An 18,732-nucleotide genomic window follows, 5' to 3' on the forward strand; every position below is an offset into this window, starting at 1 on the left:
ATTAAATAGTTGAACTAAATAGACGAAAATACTAAAGGGTGTGACCAAGGGGTACAAGTACATATATTGTGGAAGGAACTTCTAGTATTGTTGTTTCGAGTGAAGCTAGCGAGGCGCCCTAACTAGCTGACAGAAACAGACCAGGTGTAATACAGAAAAGAATCGACTACGCAAACTGGTTTATGAGCCATAGTGTTGTGTACACAACTGTGTCGTCTTTTAGACGAGAGCAGTATAATTGTTACAGCCCAATACGTTACGAAAGGAGGACGAGTGGTACGAAGCCCCAAGAGACTAGGATATTAGTACCCTCCCCGGGTGGGGAATAAATTGTAACCCCTTAAACAGGAAGTTCCGGTATAAAAGGCGCGTGGCCAGGCCAAACTCGAGTCAGTTATCTGTCAATCACCGTGGAGTGCAGATCTCCGCTTATAATTTTGCTTAGAAACGTGAGACGGCTAGGTCGGCAAAAAAACAAAATAAAAAAACAAACAAAAGCAAGCAACCAAACCGCATTTCACAGAAAAGAAAGCCTTTATTAGGACTCCACATGCACAGAACGGTAAGTGTGACGTCGATAAAAAAGTTTTCAGCATTTAGTTTTTACTGTATATCCGTCAAAATGAAAATATTTTGTGTGTTATCTGAATTTTTTTTTTTGTTTCTTAGAAGAAAAACCAAATCAAATAAAGAAAACAAAGAAAATGAAGATGAAATAAACAAACAAACAACAGAAAGAGGTGAGCTGTAAATTGTAACAGGTAAAGCCGCTAAATTTAGTCAGTAATAATGCGATGCGCCGGCGCAAAAGAAACAAAGCAAGCCCGCGAAACTGACAACTCTCGTTTGGTGAAGGCACAGTATATTTCTGGATTTGCAAAGTTATTCTGCCGTCATTCCAAGCAAAATACATATTTCAAAGTTTTTCTTTATTTTCTTTATCGTTTTAGGTCAATAAGGGAATTCAGAGAAGCTCCAAAATAAAAATAATGGGTAAGTCAAATCGTCTTGTTCGTTGTTGTTCTTGTTGTCCTTGAATCAAGATGGCGGTTCTGTCAAGGTTATCGCTGTTTGTTTACACAGGGAATGATACTCAAACAGGCTTTTATAAATAATTACATTGTTATAATTTGTTTTGCAAGAAAAGATATGAATGACCGGCAATTATCAGAAAAATACCAAACGAAGCTACTGATCTCACATTTTCTACTGATCGTACTGAGGTTTTTTAGCCATAAAGTAGTACACAAATTACGCGTATACGATGATACAAGGCTTCTAACTGTGACTATGCAGTTTTGTCAAAAACCATTTTTTTCTTATCAAAGTTATCAATAGCAAAACCACATTAAAAAATGGTGAGAAAACCTAATATCATTTTGTTGTTTCAGGTGACAAAAGAATACATACCTCGTTGACAAGGTACAATTATTGCGAAAATAGACATTTGAAATATATATTTATATATATTATTTAGCAAAAATAGGGTCAACAATTAGCGTATATATATTTATATTCACCTCAGTCTGTAATTTATACAAAGTGGAAAAATATTATGACATTGCTTTTCAGGGCCGTAACCAGAATTTTTACAAGGAGGGTGCACATCGAATAAACATAATCGAGAAAAAAAAAGGTAACCAAAAGAAAGCAGAACCAAAAAAAAAGGGGAAAGGTAACTAAAAGAAAGCAGAACCAAAAAAAGGTGATAGATGGGGGGGGGGGGGAAGGGGGTGAACGTGCACCCAGTGCTCCCCCCGGTTACGGCCCTGCTTTCATAGCACCAACAAAATAAGTATCATCTTATCATTTGTTTTCCAACTGATGTTTTGTTTTGTTCTTCCTTCTCTCTAGAGATACTGGAAAATGCCCCTACTGCCTTCAGATGCCTTGTGTGGTTTTAGGACAAGCAAGGCCTAGAGGACGACCTTTGTCAACTAACCATGCAAGGCGTCTGAAAGAGTACAGACTCTTTTATAGAAAATTGAAAAAGGAGGGCTTATGGTCCAACCAGACATACCTTGAGAGAAAACAGGAACTGGGGTGTCACATTGGTGATGTAAGAGAAGTAATGCCCCTATGTGTTGTTGAAGATGTGAGGAAAAGATGGCCAAATCCTCCTCATATTCCATATATGGGTCATAGACGTGCATAATTTTTCATAACAATCACGGCTATCGTGAACAATCTGCACCGTACAATAAAGTGTTGGTAAGGTGCTGGCTGACCACTTACCGACCACTTACCAACCACTTATAAACCATTTACCGACTACTTACCGACCATTTACCAACCACTTATTGACCACTTTACCATATGATGCGGATTGTTCACAATACCCAACGTGCACTATCTATTATAATTGGAAATAATAATATGGGTAAAATGCTAGAAAATGATATCAGGAATCCTTTCACTTGTTAAATGATAATAAATTAGTATTTTTTCTTTTATATTCAATTACTGTATACTGTTGTAAACCCATATATTGGACGTCTTGTCTTGTCTTTCTTGCTTGCTGATTGGCTATTTTCATCATCAATAATAGGACAGAGAAGTAAAAGATCTGATGTCAATTTGTTAACTCAGCTTCAGAATTTGGATTATTACTTCTTTGAAGTGTTTGTAGGGGCTTACTTCTTTTCATCACCATCTTGTGACTCCACAGCTCCTGCATAGTGTGTATTGGTTGTGAATGTTCATAGCCTTTATTTTATATAGCTTTCATAGAACTTCATAAGATGCTGATTGTTTTGAAAATTACAAATACAGTTATTGAACAATAGCAAAAACACAAAGTTTATTGACATTTTTTATTTGTAAAAGGAGAAAATGTACAAAATATGCAAACAAGAAACACTCTGAATTGTAAAAATCTGTAAAAGAAATACACAAGAATCAAACACCCATATGAGCAACATTTCATATGCATTAGTACTTACCTGTACCCTATAGTTTATAAAAAAAAACTATTTGAATGTCTATTTAGTGCATTGTACCATTCACTTTTTTTAAATTGGGCGGCTCTGAAAAGAGCCATTTTATATGCATAGATCACACCAAAGAAAACATGTATGTGGTGACAACACAAACAAACATGCGAACAACACCAACAAAACACAGACAAGTGCAAATACACTACAAACAAGCAGAAAAGAATGTGTGCCAAATAGAGTTTCTAAAATTAAAAGTTTTGGGTTTTCTCACTCTTGTAGGGGCCTTTCTATCTGGGTTTCTGGCATACTGGTAGTTCTGGACTGAGAAAACATCTCTGTTGACATTTTCATTCTGAGAAAGTTATAAAAAAATGTTAATTACATGAAAAATGTATTTTTATATCAAAAAGTTTAATATAGTCAATGTATAGTTCTATATAAAACATACCCAGTCGAGAACTGCAAGTTGGATTCTTGTTGTGTAGCTATCATCCCCGAAGTTGATTCGTTTGGGAGCATAAATCAAAAGAGTGGAATGGAAGGACTCTATCCAATAAGTATCACGGCACTGCAAGAAATAATTGAAACAGTAATTAGTTAGAAATAATCAGCTTAATCAAAATAGCTGCAGCCTGTAGAAAAAAAATATTCAAAGTACATTTATGTTTCTAAACTTTTAGCTCACAAAACCAGAGGACGTGAATACTTCAAAATTATTAATAAACTTACTCTCATATAGTCTTCAGGATTTCTGTAGATCAGGCTGTCAGTGATGGCCTTTCTGTATGCCTCAATTGCCTTTGGATTTTCCAAAGACTTTTTGCTGAATACATAGTCAGCCATCCAACACCTGCTCTCCTTTGGGCATTTGGAATGTTTACCCTGGAAACAAAATAAATCACAACAATAATATATGGGTCATAAATATAATTATGTTGAAAGTTACACTGTCATTGTTTGTTGAGGAGTTTACACACCTGATAATGTTCAGTTACATTCAATAGTGCTGCTCTGAACTCTTCAGCTGTCTTGTTTATAGTAGAAAAGTCTTTCATTGTGTAATAGCAATGTGTTTTTGTTGCTTTAGCTAACATTGAAAATGAAAAATCTAATATCTTAAACTGCTTTGATAAGGTAAAGCATCTAGAATTACTGTAATTTGATAAATAAATGTACACATTTAAATGCAGATCCTACCTTTATCAGATAGCTCAGAAAACCAAGTGGTTCCTTCGCTCTTTTTTGTTCCTGTGGTAATATTTTTCATCAGCTTTTTCATGTTTTTTCCACCTACAGATCAAAAATTGAATCATTTGAATATTTCCTTAAAAACTATTGAATTTGAATAAATATATAATTTTTATTTTTGTTCCAAATTTATCCTCATTTATGATTGGCTGAGGGGTGAGGGCAGAGACAGGATAAAATTACAGAGTTTGTTTGTAAAAAAGTTGGAATTTGAAGGGTGGGGGTCTTAAAAAAATCCTCTGTGGGGTTATAAGGACAATTTATTTCTGCAATTACACATTTTTTTATATTTTATTACATTACCATGCCATGTGTCATACGAATTTAATATTCGTTTTTCTTTTACTGCCCAGTTTTGTATGGCTGCAACATTGTCATGGCAAATTTCAGCAATCTCATGTCCTGTGGTAAAAGAACACTAGCTAATAGGGGCAAGTTCACACCAGCTACACAAGCACATAAGAGCATATGCAAATGAAACTCAGAGTGTTTTCCAAGTGACTGAAAGTTTTTGTTATTCCTACTCTTTGAGGTTCTTATGCTTATATACCTAGTGTGAACCAGCCCTAAAGGTACAAAATCATGTACAATGTACTTTTGAAATTGAGACAGAATAGGAATTTTCATACCAATTTCTTCAAATCTGTCAAATAACACCTTTGTCATGGGTATTTCTCTCGAAGCTGCAGAGGCCAAGGTAGCTTTTGACCAGTTCACCGTCATAAGTATTTTCTTGTTGCTAATAATTGAATAAAAGAATGAATTGTTGTCTTAGAGCTAGATCAATCAATTCACCCCAGAACATAATAGTAAAAATAGAGTTTCTTTTTATACACAATAATTAGTCAGGACTAGTTACTAGTACTTACTAGTATGACATAGCTGTTACTGTTGTATGTTGGGCATTACGAGAAGAATCATGTCTGGCATCAGTTATAACAATCTGTATTCAAAACAACATATCATATAAATTTCTTTTTTTCTCTATATCTTACTGAAATACAATTGAGTTAGAGTAGATGAATGAATAAATTAGCAAAATTCTACCTAAAAGCATCCTAGTTGAAAAACTAGTTGATGAACTGTAAAATGAACTATTGGCAGATATAAGCACTTACATCACCATCATTATCTATATAGTCTTGCTCCTTCTGGGTCTCTTCCATAACTGATCGAGTGCTGTCCTCATACACTGATTGGATTGCAGCAACGTAGCCCATTTTATTGAAAACTAAAAACATTACGGATGAATTATAAGTTCATAAACAGGGTTGGGAAATGAATCAAATTCTCTTGTGAACTGCATGCATGTTGATTCAGAATGTGTATAATCAAATAATCAAAACAATCAAACAAAAAAAAAAGAAAAAAACAATACAAAACAAAATCAAACAGAAATGAAATTGAATTATCTTGTTGTAGCTAAAGTGTAGTGTCAGTGAAATCTTCATAGGGGTCAAAATAAGTAGGCTGAAAGATAAAGTACATAAAGGTTATAAATATGATATCAATTACAGTGCAATAGAAGTATATGCTATCACTATTACACATGCACAAATCAAAACACTAGTAATAAAATGAAATTGCACATGAAATCATCTAATATCGCAATATCCGATGGCAATATCTAAACCTACCTGTATCGAGATATGTGTGCTCAACTGAACCAAGAAATGCTGCTTCGGTGAAGCTTCTGTATTGGGTTTCTGTCAACCCAGAGCTCATGAATCCATGGATTACTCTAAGACAGTCCCGGGAACAGTAAACAAACATTTGTAAGAAACTTGTTACTGACTATTGCAAGAAAGATAATGATTTATAAGCTAAAAAAAATGACAAGAATGAAGTGCTCACCTGAGGTTAGCGACGTATTTTGATTTCAGTACTGCCGAACTAAACCAGACAGTTTCATGGTTGTTTTCGCATCTGAAACTTATACGTCCACAGTGCCCTCTTCTTTCCATCTGGAAGCTGCCAAGAAGCAAAAACCCACCGCAAACAGAACAGCATCCTTTGGACTCCGTCAAGCCCTTCACCAGGCTACGAATCGTAGCTGTACAAGCGATAAAGTACTTTCCGTCGTCGTCCTCCAGAGCTGTGTGGATTTCTGCCCTTGACGGCTGACCAGAGGAAGAAGAAGGCGGAGCTAAAACGTGAAGTTTAGCTTTCGCTTCAAGTTTTTCCGGAACGGCATATGAACTCTGAGACTGACTTTTATGATGAGAGTCGTAAAAGTCTATTACTTTCAAAAGCCACGAATAATTATTGAAATCTTTCAATAGCTTTTTAGACTCCGCTATTCTCTCGCGAAGTAATGAGAGTTTCTCCTCACTATCTTCAAATTGAAGGGTAAATCGACTTCTCTTTCGGCATTCTTTTGCTGCCATTTTTAACAAAAATAGCAAAGAAAACACGAAAATGTGGAAAGTGTCAAAGCTGCTAGTATTTTCCCGCGCAAAAACGTACAAAAACATTGAGCAAAAGCGGAAACAATAGGTTGCTTTTGGGGGGTTTCATATCGCATACACCGTACGCTTTTGTTTACATTCTTCGGTATTTGTATTTTTCCACTTTTTCGTTTATAACTTAAATACACTAAGCTGATGTCAATTCCTCGTTGATTTCTAAATGTTTTTATTATAAAATTATAACATTTATCGTCATATTTCAACAATGATAAGGTTTTTCAAGTTCTCAACTTCTCCCCGTCCACTTCCACCATTTTGAATTCACCCATTTTAAAAATTTAAATCTCGGATCTGACGCGTAAGGGGGCGGAGCCCCCCTTTTTATAGTGGAACTTCCTGTTTAAGGAATCGAATTTCGTGCTGACATGTTTGTAATGAAGTCAACGTCTCAAGTAAAGTTGTTGAGTTGTAAAAGGCGTTTTCTGTCGTCAGTTCCACAACATTTGGTCCTTCGAGCCGGATTTTGCATCGTAAAACTAAAAGGAAGTAATTTGTAAAGCGATTGAAAGCTGTGGGTTGACTAAAGTTCGAAATTCCAAGGTCAACATTCATCAGTCGTCACACGTGTTCGCCGCCATGATGGCCGATCAAGAAGAAGATTATTTTAGTCGCATGTCTGTTGAAAAACTCCGTGCCATTTTGCAATCAAAGGGTTTGTCGACGAGTGGAAAGAAGAAAACTTTAATCCAAAGGTTAGAAACACATGAATTTTCTCTGAAATCGTATCAACACAAAACACTCGACATTAATGATGCAGACTCTTTGCCGACACATAAAGAAAATAAACAAAACGCCGCTCTAACGAAAGTTGAGCCACATTTAGAAGAAATCGAGCAACTTAAACGTAAATTGAAGATATTGCAAGGAGATGTCGAATCTCTAACCCTTGCTGTCACCGAATTAAGTAAAAGTTCAACAAATAAGATCAAAATGCAAATGAGATTGCAAAGATTGAATGAGTGTCGTATTTCATGTCTCGATTTAAGAGAGCAGTTCGTATCCCTCACTGCTGAAGATGATGTTGAACTTCGTAATTGCAACGAAATTTTGAATGCAATAGACAGAGCTATCGATATCGCTCAAGAGTATATCGAAACAGCAATTTGTAAATCAGCTGAAAGTGTATCGTCTAAAGAAACCCGCCAAAACCTAAAATTACCCAAATTAGAATTACCTACGTACGGTGGTGATTTGTTGAAATTCCAGAACTTCTGGGATCAGTTTGAAGCCGCTGTACATAACAACGACGACTTACCGGACATACAGAAATTCACTTATCTACGCTCAGTACTGAAAGCTAATGCATTGCAAACCGTTGATGGATTCGAAGTCACTGGAGCGAATTATGTGCCCGCAGTAGAAGCATTAAAGCACAGGTATGGTAGAAAACGAATTGTAATTTCATCGCTTATAAAGTCAGTTATCAACTTGGAATCAACGACGAGTATGTCTGCACGCGCCTTACGTGACCTGCATGACACATTAAAGAACAGGACTAGGGCCCTAGAGGCTCTAGGTGAACAACCAATGGCACATGCTTGTATCTTGTTACCAATGTTTGAGTGTAAACTTCCGCATCAGCTTCTAGAAAAATGGGAGTTAGAGCTCGCAGACATTAAAGATGAAGAGATTGATCTCGAATTATTCTTCAAGTTCCTAAACCGACAACTTGTCTCAAAGGAAGCTGGTGAAAGAAACCAGCAAGCAACTTCTACTTCAGGTATCCACGGTCAAGGTAAAGTTAAAGTTGAACGAAAACCTGCTGCAAACGTCAAACAAGACAGATTAACCACAGCATCTACCCTGTTTAGTGACGCAACCAGTGTAACACCTTGCTGCGTATTCTGCAAATCTAATCATGAGTCAGGGGACTGTCCAGAGTTTAAGAAAAAATCGGTCGAGGAAAGATGGAAGCTAGTCAAGTCAAGCAAGCTGTGCTATAACTGTTTGAAGCCTTCTCATGCTAAACATTTCTCCAAGGTGTGTCGTCAGCCTAAATGTTCTGTAGCTGATTGTGGTCGACGTCATCATAACTTACTTCACGAGCAACGTACTTCAACACAGACACCTACAGGTGCTACATTAAATGGATTTGCTACAACTGACTTCAAGAAGCCAACAGAAACTTTGTTACCTACAGCGATTGCCAAGTTGTATGCAAATGATCAAAGTTTAGTAGCACGTGTACTCCTAGATTCTGGAAGTCAGCGATCATACGTTCGTAAGACCATTGCAGAAGCAGTCGGCCTTAAAGGTCCAACAGAGTCAGTAAGTGTCACAACGTTGGGTGGTGAGACAAGTGAAGCAAAGAGACTACAACGAGTAAAGTTTTCTCTCTCTGCGGTCAACGGAAATTCGTCGGAAGCTGTTACGATGGAGGCTCTTACGATCCCAAAGATCTGCAATCCACTGGGTCCTGTAAACTTGAATCTTCATGAGAACGTTCATCTGAAAAACTTGAACTTTGCAGATTCTTGTCCACGTGATTCTGTGGAGATAGATGTGCTGATTGGTGCCGACTTCTACTATAGCTTTGTAACTGGAAATTGTGAAAGAGGAAATTCACTAAACTCGCCAACAGCTGTGGAGTCAGTTTTCGGTTGGGTGCTTACAGGCCCAATAGAGGGGACAAGCAAAAATACTACTTCTATGATAGCAGTCTTAGAGAACAATGAAATTACTCAGACTTTGAAAAGATTCTGGGAGCTGGAAGCAATTGGAATTTCTAAGGAGGAGAGTGCCGTTCGTTCCAAGGAAGAAGAATGTGCAGTTGAAGACTTTAATTGCGAATTAAAGTTTGATGGATCCAACTACGAAGTGCGGCTACCATGGAAACCGAGCCATGCAAATCTGACTGACAACTACAAACAAGCTCTGCAGCGATTGGAAGGAGTTGAAAGAAGACTGAAACGTGACCCAGTAAAGGCAAAGGCTTACATTGATGCGATCGACCAATATACGGAGAAAGGATTCGCAGAGGAAGTTCCCGTCGAAGAGAAACAGTCCACGAACGTTAGATACTTACCGCATCACGCTGTATTTCGTAATGATAAAACAACAACCAAATGTAGAATCGTGTTCGACGCCTCGGCGAAGGACGAACAAGGCGTATCTCTGAACGACTGTATACTTCCTGGTCCTGCCTTACAACCAAATCTAGCATCAGTTCTTACCCGCTTTCGTACTCACAAGATTGGTCTGCTCGCAGATGTAGAAAAGATGTTTCTGCAGATCAAACTTGCAAAACCAGATCAAGACGTGCATCGTTACTTGTGGAGAGAGCTTAACTCCGATGAATTACCACGTGTCTATAGAATGAATAGACTTACGTTCGGCGTGAACTGTAGTCCGTTCCTTGCTATCGCAACAATTCATGCGCACGTTACGGGCTATCTCGAAACTGTTCCAAGAGCTGCCAAGGAACTTTTAGAAAACATGTACGTAGATGATTGCTTGACAGGTGCAGAAACAGATGATGCTGCACTAACATTGACTCAAGAACTAACTGAAATCATGAAGAGTGGTGGTTTTAATCTCACAAAGTGGGCAAGCAATTCTCAACAAGTGATGGACAACATTCAGCCTGAACACAGAGCACCGTTGCCAATGGTAGACCTTGCATCAGAAGAGTCCCTCAAAGCACTTGGCGTGTCATGGGACTTAAAGTCAGATTGCTTCAGATTCATTCCCCCAAAGGAAGTAGCCACATCTCGCACCCCCGCTACGAAAAGAACTTTGCTTAGCCATGCTTCAAGGATTTTCGATCCTCTTGGATTGATATCACCGTTCACAGTGAGAGTTAAGATCCTCTTCCAGGAACTGTGGAGAAAAGGATTAGAATGGGATGAATCTCTAGACTCAGACACTGAAAGCCAGTGGTCCTCATGGAAAACCGAGCTACAGCAAGTTACGAACATCGCCATACCTCGATGTTTCGGCGAAGGCCTTAACTCGAGATCAACTGTCGAATTGCATGGATTTGGGGATGCTTCCCCAAAGGCATATGGAGCTGCTGTGTACATGGTAGTAAAGGATGAGTCTGAGCAGGCAACAGCACATCTTGTTATGTCAAGGACAAGAGTCGCACCTATTAAAACAGTTTCACTACCAAGACTCGAACTCTTAGCTGCAGTAGTTAACGCTAGACTGTTGAAGTTTGTTGTAGAATCACTTGATGTGAAGACCAACCGTGTTGTATGTTGGACTGATAGCATGGTAACACTACATTGGATAAGAGGACCGAGTTCTAGCTGGAAGCCTTTCGTTGCCAATCGTGTCTTAGAGATACAGTCAACATGGGACCCCGAGAACTGGAAGTACTGTCCCAGTAAGGAGAACCCGGCAGACTTGTTGACACGTGGTTTATCGTGCGGCGACCTTGAATCTAGTGAACTGTGGTGGAACGGGCCCAAGTGGTTAACCTCGCCTGTAGAGGAGCATCCAGCTCAGAGTTTTTCCAAAGAGGAACCCGATGACTGCAAGAAAGAGAGAAAAGCGACACATTCGTGTACATCTGTCCTAACAAAACCTGTACTGATAGTGGATCCAAACCTTTATAGTACGTGGTTGAAGTTGATTCGTGTTACAGCCTACGTTCTTAAGGCTGTAAGATTGTTCAAAGCAAAAACTGTTTCTACTGTGACTGAACTGTCTAGCGAGGAGTTGAAACAAGCAGAGATGTATTGCTATAGAACTGTTCAAAGGGAAGTGTATTCAGAAGACTACAAGACACTGAAAGAAGGCAAACAGCTGACAAGTAGCAGCCCTCTCCTTCGACTTGACCCATACTACGACGAAAAGAATCAAGTCTTACGAGTAGGAGGACGACTGCAGTTTGCGGACCTTCCTGAAGAGAACAAGCATCAGATTATCTTACCTCATGGACATATCGTTGTACAAAGACTAGTAAGAGATTTACACGTCCAGCTGTTGCATGCTGGGCCCGAGACTGTTCTGTCGACTTTACGAAACAAAGTTTGGATCACTCAAGGGAGAAGAGAGGTGAAAGGTATCATTAGAAAGTGTGTTGCTTGTCAGAAACTTAGAGTGGGACCTTGTGGACAGAAGATGGGGCCACTACCCAAAGAGAGAGTTCAATGCTCGCCCTCGTTCACAAATGTCGGCATTGACTTCGCAGGCCCATTGTATGTGAAGGAAGGTACAAGCACCAAGAAAGCCTACGTGTGCGTGTTTACATGTGCGTCTTCGCGTATGGTCCATTTGGAATTGACGAACAGTCTCACAACAGACGAGTTTCTACAAGCGCTGAGCCGTATGACAAGCCGACGAGGTTTATGCAGTACGATATGGTCGGATAATGCAAAGACATTTAAGGCTGCAAGCAAGGAGATCCAAAAGTTCTATGGTAATCCTGCAAAGAAGAGTAACGCTATGTGGAGCAAGCTCGACCAAGACCGTATTCAGTCAGAATTGTCGTCCAAAGGAATAACATGGAAATATATCACTGAACGTTCGCCATGGAGAGGTGGTTGGTGGGAAAGGATGTGCAGAGCTGTTAAGGAGCCACTTCGCAAGGTTTTGGGTAAAGCACTTCTTAGCTTCAGTGAACTTAACACCCTGCTTATAAAAGTAGAGGCAGTTATCAATTCCAGGCCAATGACAGCAGTAAGTGATGACCATAGAGATCTATCGCCAATCACTCCCGCTCATCTAACCATTGGAAGAGCACTTGAAAGTTTGCCAAGCCCTACGAAAGACGACCTCGAGAGTTCAACAAAAGGAACAGTCACAAGATATTTGTACTTATAGAGATTGCTTAATCATTACTGGAAGCGTTGGGAGAAGGAGTATCTGCATAATTTAACGACAAGAGTCAAGTGGAAGACTACAGAGCCCCCCGTGCAAGTGGGAGACATAGTGCTAGTGTCTGAAGATAACGTTAGTCGTCTAAAGTGGCCATTAGGAAGAGTGGAAAAAGTACATCCCGGACGAGATGGTCTCGTTAGAACTGCGACAGTGCGAACAGAGAAGAATATTATACACAGACCAGTACAGCGTTTACACAAGCTAGAAGTTGAATCAAGTCTTCAACAGGAGTACAAGGAAAGGGACTTTTCTCCGAATGGTGGGGAAACGGCTTGCGAACAATCTCGTAATTCAAGTGAGAGTGAATCTGATATTGTCCCCCAGAGTGGACAAGGTGGGGAAGATGTTACAGCCCAATACGTTACGAAAGGAGGACGAGTGGTACGAAGCCCCAAGAGACTAGGATATTAGTACCCTCCCCGGGTGGGGAATAAATTGTAACCCCTTAAGGAATCGAATTTCGTGCTGACATGTTTGTAATGAAGTCAACGTCTCAAGTAAAGTTGTTGAGTTGTAAAAGGCGTTTTCTGTCGTCAGTTCCACAACAATAATAATTCATTTAGACTGAAAAATATTGTCGGCAGTGGATTAGACGATTTCTATTATTGAAATTGATTAGTGTACAAAAGAAGTACATCCTTAGCTGATGAATGGCTAAAGGTGTAAATGATCGATTCCCTTTTTAATGTAATGGCACATCAATCACCTTTACCAAGAGTAGAATATGACGTAAGTAATTAAATAATAATAATAATAATAATAATTACATGTTTTACCAGGGTAAGCTCGTCAGCAAACAGCTGTTATCAAGGAGCGCCCTGGGGGCAACAAAAATTATCAACAAAATAATAAGATAATTAAATATATATATACTGTAAAATACTAAAATGTTAGTAAAATCAATACAATTCATTAAAACATTTAAAAAATATCTTTGAGATTAGACTTAAATAATAATAAAGAATTAATCTCTTTAAGAGAGCTAGGTAGACTATTGTAAATGATAGCTCCAGAATAATAAAACGTTTTCTTGGCTGATTCAGTCCTAACTTTTGGTATGATAATATTTAAACCATTTTGTCTAGTATTATAGCCATGTGAGACATAATTAAAGTAACCATTAAAAATCTCAGGTGCAATGCCATTTAAGCACTTAAAAATAAAAATAAGCTTATGAATTGAACATCTATTTCGAAGACTCTTCCAGCCCAATAAATAATAGTTCATTGTCTTTGAAATTTAACGTCAAACGTCATACATTTGATCGTTTGACTTTCTGCGCGCCCTCTACCATGTTTGCTCATGTTTTCTTTACTTTTTCTAAACAAAACATAAGAAAACAATGTAGAGTATGCGCAGTATGCTCTTGCAGAAAAACAAACGTGAATTAACAAGTATATCAAGAGACCAAGAAGTTCATGGTCTCTTGCAAGCATGAATAACAGCAAGAGAGCATATCTAAGAGAGGGAAACTTCTTAATATCGCGAGCGCCATGCTAAGAAGTTTCACTCTCTTATTTATGCTCTCTTGAAACCTGAAATTCCTTCTCTTAGTTTATTATCTCTTGCCTTTAGCCATAAAAGAAAACAAACACACGATAAACTTTATATATTTTCGATTCCGTCAAAAATAATATTGTATTCTTTTGTCGTTCTATCTATTGTATTAGGTGTGATTCATAGTTTCAAGTTGCTGCTTATAGTCTAATGCAAAAATATATTGAATGAAATTTGGCGCTTTTTAATAATTGAATATGTAGTTGAAAGCATTTTCCCCGCGTAGGCGTATAGATTTCGCAAATGAACAGGAACAGGTGTAAAATTTTTAATTAAAATCAATAATAGTTGGCTTAATTTATGTTCTTTAGACTGCATAGCTCATTTATATACATTTATTTCAATAAAGTTAGTCACCTGAAAAGCTATAAAGCTGAGGCCGACAAGGATCATGGGTAGATTCATTTTACACGCTCAACCGCTTGATAACTGTTCATGGACTTGCGAATCTTTTACCGGTTACAGTCTCACCTCTTCTTAGCATCATCGAGCTGCAGGTTGTATTAAAAAAGCTTTGTATATATATGCTTTTTTGATATAAAAAGTTTCCCATGATGCTCAGTGATCTTAGCTTCTAGGTTTTTGGTGACTAACTTTATTGAAATAAGTGTATACGATTTAACATCGCATGAGAAAACATATACCATTATTCATTTCAGCAGGTCTTTCTCTGGGGTACGCAAAGATTGGAGAGTAAGATTCTCGTTTACGGCAACATGAAACGTAAGTTGACCCAGTGAAGAAGCAGCAGTAAGGGGGACTCGCGAAGTCCCCAGGAACCTATGTCATTTTCACGGGAATTACTCGCGTTAGCGCCTATGGGAAACTTTTTGGCGGCATGGAAATAACCCGTGTGAAGTAGGTGCGTTACACTGTTTGCTTTCTGGGTACCGCAAACGGAGGTTAAGATATTTCATAGATATACGATGCATGAATGTAAAAAGTTCACCAATGACTTCTGTATAATTTGTCTAAGACCCAAAGTTAACATACCCAAGCCCAAGGGTTTCTGGTGTTGTGGTAAGAAAATGCAAATAGAAGACGACACGTCAGCACAGTGTTACGAGTGTGGTAAGAATATTCGTAATGCCGTACCAAATGCTACCAGAGAGCAATATTACGCTAATGGAGGTCGTAAGAAAACACCTTATAAGAGAATAAAATACTTTAGGGACTGGATGAGTCATATCCAAGGTTATCGACCGGTATATTTAAACAACGAAGTAAGGAAGAAAATCATAGACCATTTAGAAGAGCCAACCCCGCAAAGTCTACGGAAGACATTGAAAAAATTAAAACTAGGGAAATATTACAAAGCTATTCCCTATCTTTTATCTGAAATTACCGGTAAGTCTATTCCCGAGGTTTCTGATATGAGCAGAGCCGAGTGGATGTTTTGTCGGCTGAATAAGGATATTCCTTATTACCCTGACGTAATTTACGAAATATTTCACGAAATAGACCCCAACCACCCCCTGTTAGGATGGATTCCGAGAAAATAAAAATGCAAAACTGGCGTTTATTTTGCCAGAAACCCCACTGGGGAATGCATCGCGCAGAACACCAAGCTATCCCCAGTGGGGTTTTTTGCATTTTTGGCTTACGGGGCTTATTTCATCCCGCGCCAGAGGCCCTCTAGTACATACACATATATCTTTCTTACGACCCACCAGAGGGTGAACTCCGGACAGCGTCCCGAGACACCCCCTGACTTTTCCAATCGCGAAACCCCCCATCGCGGGGTTGAATCGCACTTTCTATCTTTTCCACCCCTCCCCCCACGGTTGCTGTGAGTGGGGGAGGCTTTTTTTTTCACTCACAGCAACCGGTCCAAATGCGTCTACAGCGAGGCTCGAACTCGGGACTTTAGGCCTCCCCAGCTCCAAAGTCCACGATCACAAGCGAACGCCAGACACATCTGGACGCTTATGTATGTGAAAATTATTATATTTAATTTGCATATTTTCTAGACTGACGTTCGATATGTAAATAGAATCCTGTCACGCTCTTTTCAAAGCAGATGTTTACTGAGCAAGCTTTCTTTGAAGCTCTTCTTTCGCTTCTTGGTAGATCTTTTTGCGAGATTCCTCGGAAAGATCTTTTACGACTGTTTTTTTGTTCCTTATGTCCGACTTTAATTTCTCGTATTTGTCTTCTTCGGCCAGAATAAGCGAGAATTCTACGTCGTCTATCTTTCTGTCACGCAAAGCCTTTGAGACAAGATCGGTAATTGTATTTACTTTAGCCCTTGACAGAGCTATTGTCGTGTCATGCTTGGATATTTTGCTTGACAACTGTTTCATAATACCCGTAGCAACAGCCGAGATAATACCACAGGCTGCCCCAACGCCGGCCAAAGGAACTCCAACGATTATTCCCGGCCCAGTAAGCGAAGTAGCAACGCCGGAGCCCGTTAACACAACAGATATGGACCCTGAAGTTATCGCAATCTTATGTAGCGTACTCCGGGCTCTGACGTATTTCTTCCTAACTTTTTCGTAGTGTTTTGCTTGTCCTTTCAAGTAAGCCAGGATTAAATTTGCTTTATTCAGACGAAAGTTTTCGGCGTTTAGTTCGTTAGGTGTAGTATAGGGAACATCTGGGTACAACTGAGGTGCTGATGGTATAACATCCATTATATATACTAATGTACGACGCTTTTGGGAATAATATTGAGGAGCAGCCACATCACGACAACAGGGATTACTGGAATTGGAGAGCATTTAGGAAGGTGTTTCCGCATGCAGACCCTAGTAAGTTCGAAAGAAGGCCCGATGGTATTTACTATAACGGCTCTAGGATGTACAGCAATGAGGATTTGAAACCTACGCCTCAGCTGAAGCATCCTAAGCCTAAACCCGTACAAGGTTGGTCAAAGGAATTATTGCTTGGTACCAGTACTTATCCGATACCCGCAGTTACGTTTAATGAACATCCAAGCTTGGACCTAACGTTGAACATGCGGATCTCTAACAACCATTCCTTTCTGTTAAAGGTGCGAGATATCTTCAAAAACGTGCCCATTGTTCATACCACCGCTAAGGAATCTCATGAATGGTTAAGCGGTCCTAACATGCGTTATTGGCCGCAGCAGTTGAACTTTGCAGTTTGGTGCGCCACCAGCGGTTGTGGGGTAAGCGCCAAACTGATGAAGGAGTCGATATTTATGTTTCACTTTCACTTCACGGTTAGAAGAATACTACATGAAATGGGTGTTATTGCGCTGCCGGGAGATGCCACGTTTTATCCAAGAGATAATAAATACAACGTTCCTGCTTACGACCGACTTTGTAAGGAGTTTGGTGTTGTAGGGAAGGATTTCAGGTGTACCGCGGGTGCTAACAATGGTTTGGGGCACATTTGGGCTTATTGGGGGATTGGCGGACACGAGCTAAGTGATAAGGAAGTCCACGCGTTGAATTTACAATGGACCATGGCTTCCCACCCAGAAACCCATTATCATTTGAAGAATGAGTGGTGGTGGTTGGAGGGTCCAGTTAAGGATACCAAGCAGGTCCGCGATGGACCTTTGTTCAAAGACGAGGGTGGTAAGTATGGTGGAGCTAACCCGCTGATTATCAAAATGGTCAACGACGAGCAAACGAAGCAATACTTTAATTTCATACCCCCAGAAGGTAAAGGACTAACCAAAGCCGGCCTTGCCCGTTTGAATCGCAGCATAGAAGCTTACGTGTATTCTATTCTTGGAGCTCAGGTAAATACCCGATCGAGTATAATTGGAAATACCGGCGCCGCAGAAGAGACGCGAGCCGAAGCCTTGATTCTATTCGAAAGTTCAATTTTGGAGGGTGACATTAGCAAGGGCGTACAGCGTTACCAACTAGCTATACAAAATTCTAAGGCGAGGTTGGACTATGCAGTAGCCCCGGGTTGTTGGTTAATGCCCAGTAATTTATCTATTAATACTGGCTCTGTAGTAGGATACAACAACAAACTTCAACGAGCTACTAAGGATATGAAGTTTGGGGTGAATGACGTGAACTCTGATACTACCAAGGGCATTCCTCACTTCGTAGAGAAGCCAAAAAAATCACACGAAACGAAGCTACCCGTAGTTAAGAAACCATCAAAGCACATTCCCGCAACCATACCTGAGGAATATGACCATAACTTACTAAAGGCCGGCTTAGCCGCCGCAGGCGTTGGTCTGAGCTATTATATATGGCGATGAACAACCCCTACGTAGCTGGAGTAGATTGTGTCTATACGACTTACACAGGCGAGAAAAAATACACCCAGAGCTCTTGGGTTGATGTCACGGGCATGTCCGTGAATTTGAACTACTCAGGAAAGAAGTTAATCCTTTGTAGTATTTGCATTGGCACGAGCAGCCATGCCAACGTCGGCTTTAGGTTCCTGGATGAGAATGGCGTACTGCAGCCTATGAGAAATAAGACAAACAACAGGGAGCCTGCGCATTTCTCTGTAGAGCCGCCAACGAATAGCGCTGAGAATCTTACGACTTGGACTTTTCACATGGTTGCTGATTGCCATGGGAAGGTAAAGCTGCAAATACGCGTAGACGATACGGGAAAGGTTACGGTAAATAGCATAGAAAATCAAAGGGATACTATTTATAATCATAAGACCATTAGCACTCTTACGGTGATTAGTCTTTAAATATATGAACCCACACGCGAAGGAAGATTGGTTTCTACATTTTTTGGAGGAGAAGG

At 39.6% G+C, this 18,732-nt stretch overlaps 4 protein-coding genes across 7 annotated transcripts in view; 3 read left to right on the forward strand and 1 right to left on the reverse strand.

The window, feature by feature from the left end:
* The window catches only part of LOC116291771 (C-reactive protein), a 41,357-nt gene that overhangs the window by 2,414 nt on the left and 20,211 nt on the right, over window positions 1-18,732 (forward strand). For all 3 annotated transcript variants that reach the window (XM_089036461.1, XM_089036455.1, XM_089036467.1), the window contains exon 2: window positions 14,695-14,758. The gene's annotated coding sequence lies outside the window, so the exon portion shown is untranslated. The remainder of the gene's footprint in view (window positions 1-14,694; window positions 14,759-18,732) is intronic.
* Window positions 232-2,984, forward strand: LOC148913895 (uncharacterized). 2 transcript variants are annotated; one of them, XM_089036499.1, is made up of 5 exons: window positions 232-562; window positions 670-740; window positions 951-993; window positions 1,392-1,422; window positions 1,855-2,984. In XM_089036499.1, the coding sequence occupies exons 3-5, from the start codon at window positions 990-992 to the stop codon at window positions 2,153-2,155; spliced, it is 336 nt and encodes a 111-aa protein (XP_088892625.1). In that variant the 5' UTR covers window positions 232-562; window positions 670-740; window positions 951-989; the 3' UTR covers window positions 2,156-2,984. The 2 variants fall into 2 exon arrangements, with proteins under 2 accessions (XP_088892625.1, XP_088892622.1); XM_089036496.1 differs by lacking the exons at window positions 232-562; window positions 670-740 and adding an exon at window positions 765-855.
* Window positions 2,795-6,794, reverse strand: LOC148913896 (uncharacterized). Its single transcript, XM_089036445.1, has 11 exons — window positions 6,039-6,794; window positions 5,822-5,925; window positions 5,303-5,415; window positions 5,054-5,127; window positions 4,814-4,923; window positions 4,488-4,586; window positions 4,134-4,226; window positions 3,914-4,023; window positions 3,666-3,818; window positions 3,385-3,504; window positions 2,795-3,288 (listed from the first exon to the last, which is right to left on the reverse strand). Exons 1-11 carry the CDS (start codon window positions 6,656-6,658, stop codon window positions 3,139-3,141), a joined length of 1,746 nt encoding a protein of 581 aa, XP_088892571.1. The 5' UTR covers window positions 6,659-6,794; the 3' UTR covers window positions 2,795-3,138.
* LOC148913897 (uncharacterized) lies at window positions 7,232-12,889 on the forward strand. The gene is made up of 2 exons (XM_089025564.1): window positions 7,232-12,277; window positions 12,422-12,889. The coding sequence occupies exons 1-2, from the start codon at window positions 7,232-7,234 to the stop codon at window positions 12,887-12,889; spliced, it is 5,514 nt and encodes a 1,837-aa protein (XP_088881690.1).

The sequence above is a fragment of the Actinia tenebrosa genome, unplaced genomic scaffold (assembly GCF_029948245.1).
Source record: "Actinia tenebrosa isolate PJP-AT-01 unplaced genomic scaffold, QUT_ActTen_1.0 PGA_scaffold0__85_contigs__length_37466705, whole genome shotgun sequence".
Lineage (NCBI taxonomy): Eukaryota > Metazoa > Cnidaria > Anthozoa > Actiniaria > Actiniidae > Actinia > Actinia tenebrosa.

Bases quoted from the DNA above. Each gene is read 5' to 3' on its own strand.
- LOC148913895 (XM_089036496.1), top strand. From the start codon at position 790: ATGCGATGCGCCGGCGCAAAAGAAACAAAGCAAGCCCGCGAAACTGAC. The intron at 856-950 runs GCACAGTATATT...TTATCGTTTTAG, and splicing joins ACAACTCTCGTTTGGTGAAG to GTCAATAAGGGAATTCAGAG. The intron at 1,423-1,854 runs GTACAATTATTG...CCTTCTCTCTAG, and splicing joins ATACATACCTCGTTGACAAG to AGATACTGGAAAATGCCCCT.
- LOC148913896 (XM_089036445.1), bottom strand. From the start codon at position 6,658: ATGTTTTTGTACGTTTTTGCGCGGGAAAATACTAGCAGCTTTGACACT. The intron at 5,128-5,302 runs GTAAGTGCTTAT...TTTTGAATACAG, and splicing joins ATATAGATAATGATGGTGAT to ATTGTTATAACTGATGCCAG. The intron at 4,024-4,133 runs GTAGGATCTGCA...TTTCAATGTTAG, and splicing joins TTCTGAGCTATCTGATAAAG to CTAAAGCAACAAAAACACAT.
- LOC148913897 (XM_089025564.1), top strand. From the start codon at position 7,232: ATGGCCGATCAAGAAGAAGATTATTTTAGTCGCATGTCTGTTGAAAAA. The intron at 12,278-12,421 runs GTAAGTGATGAC...TTGTACTTATAG, and splicing joins ATTCCAGGCCAATGACAGCA to AGATTGCTTAATCATTACTG.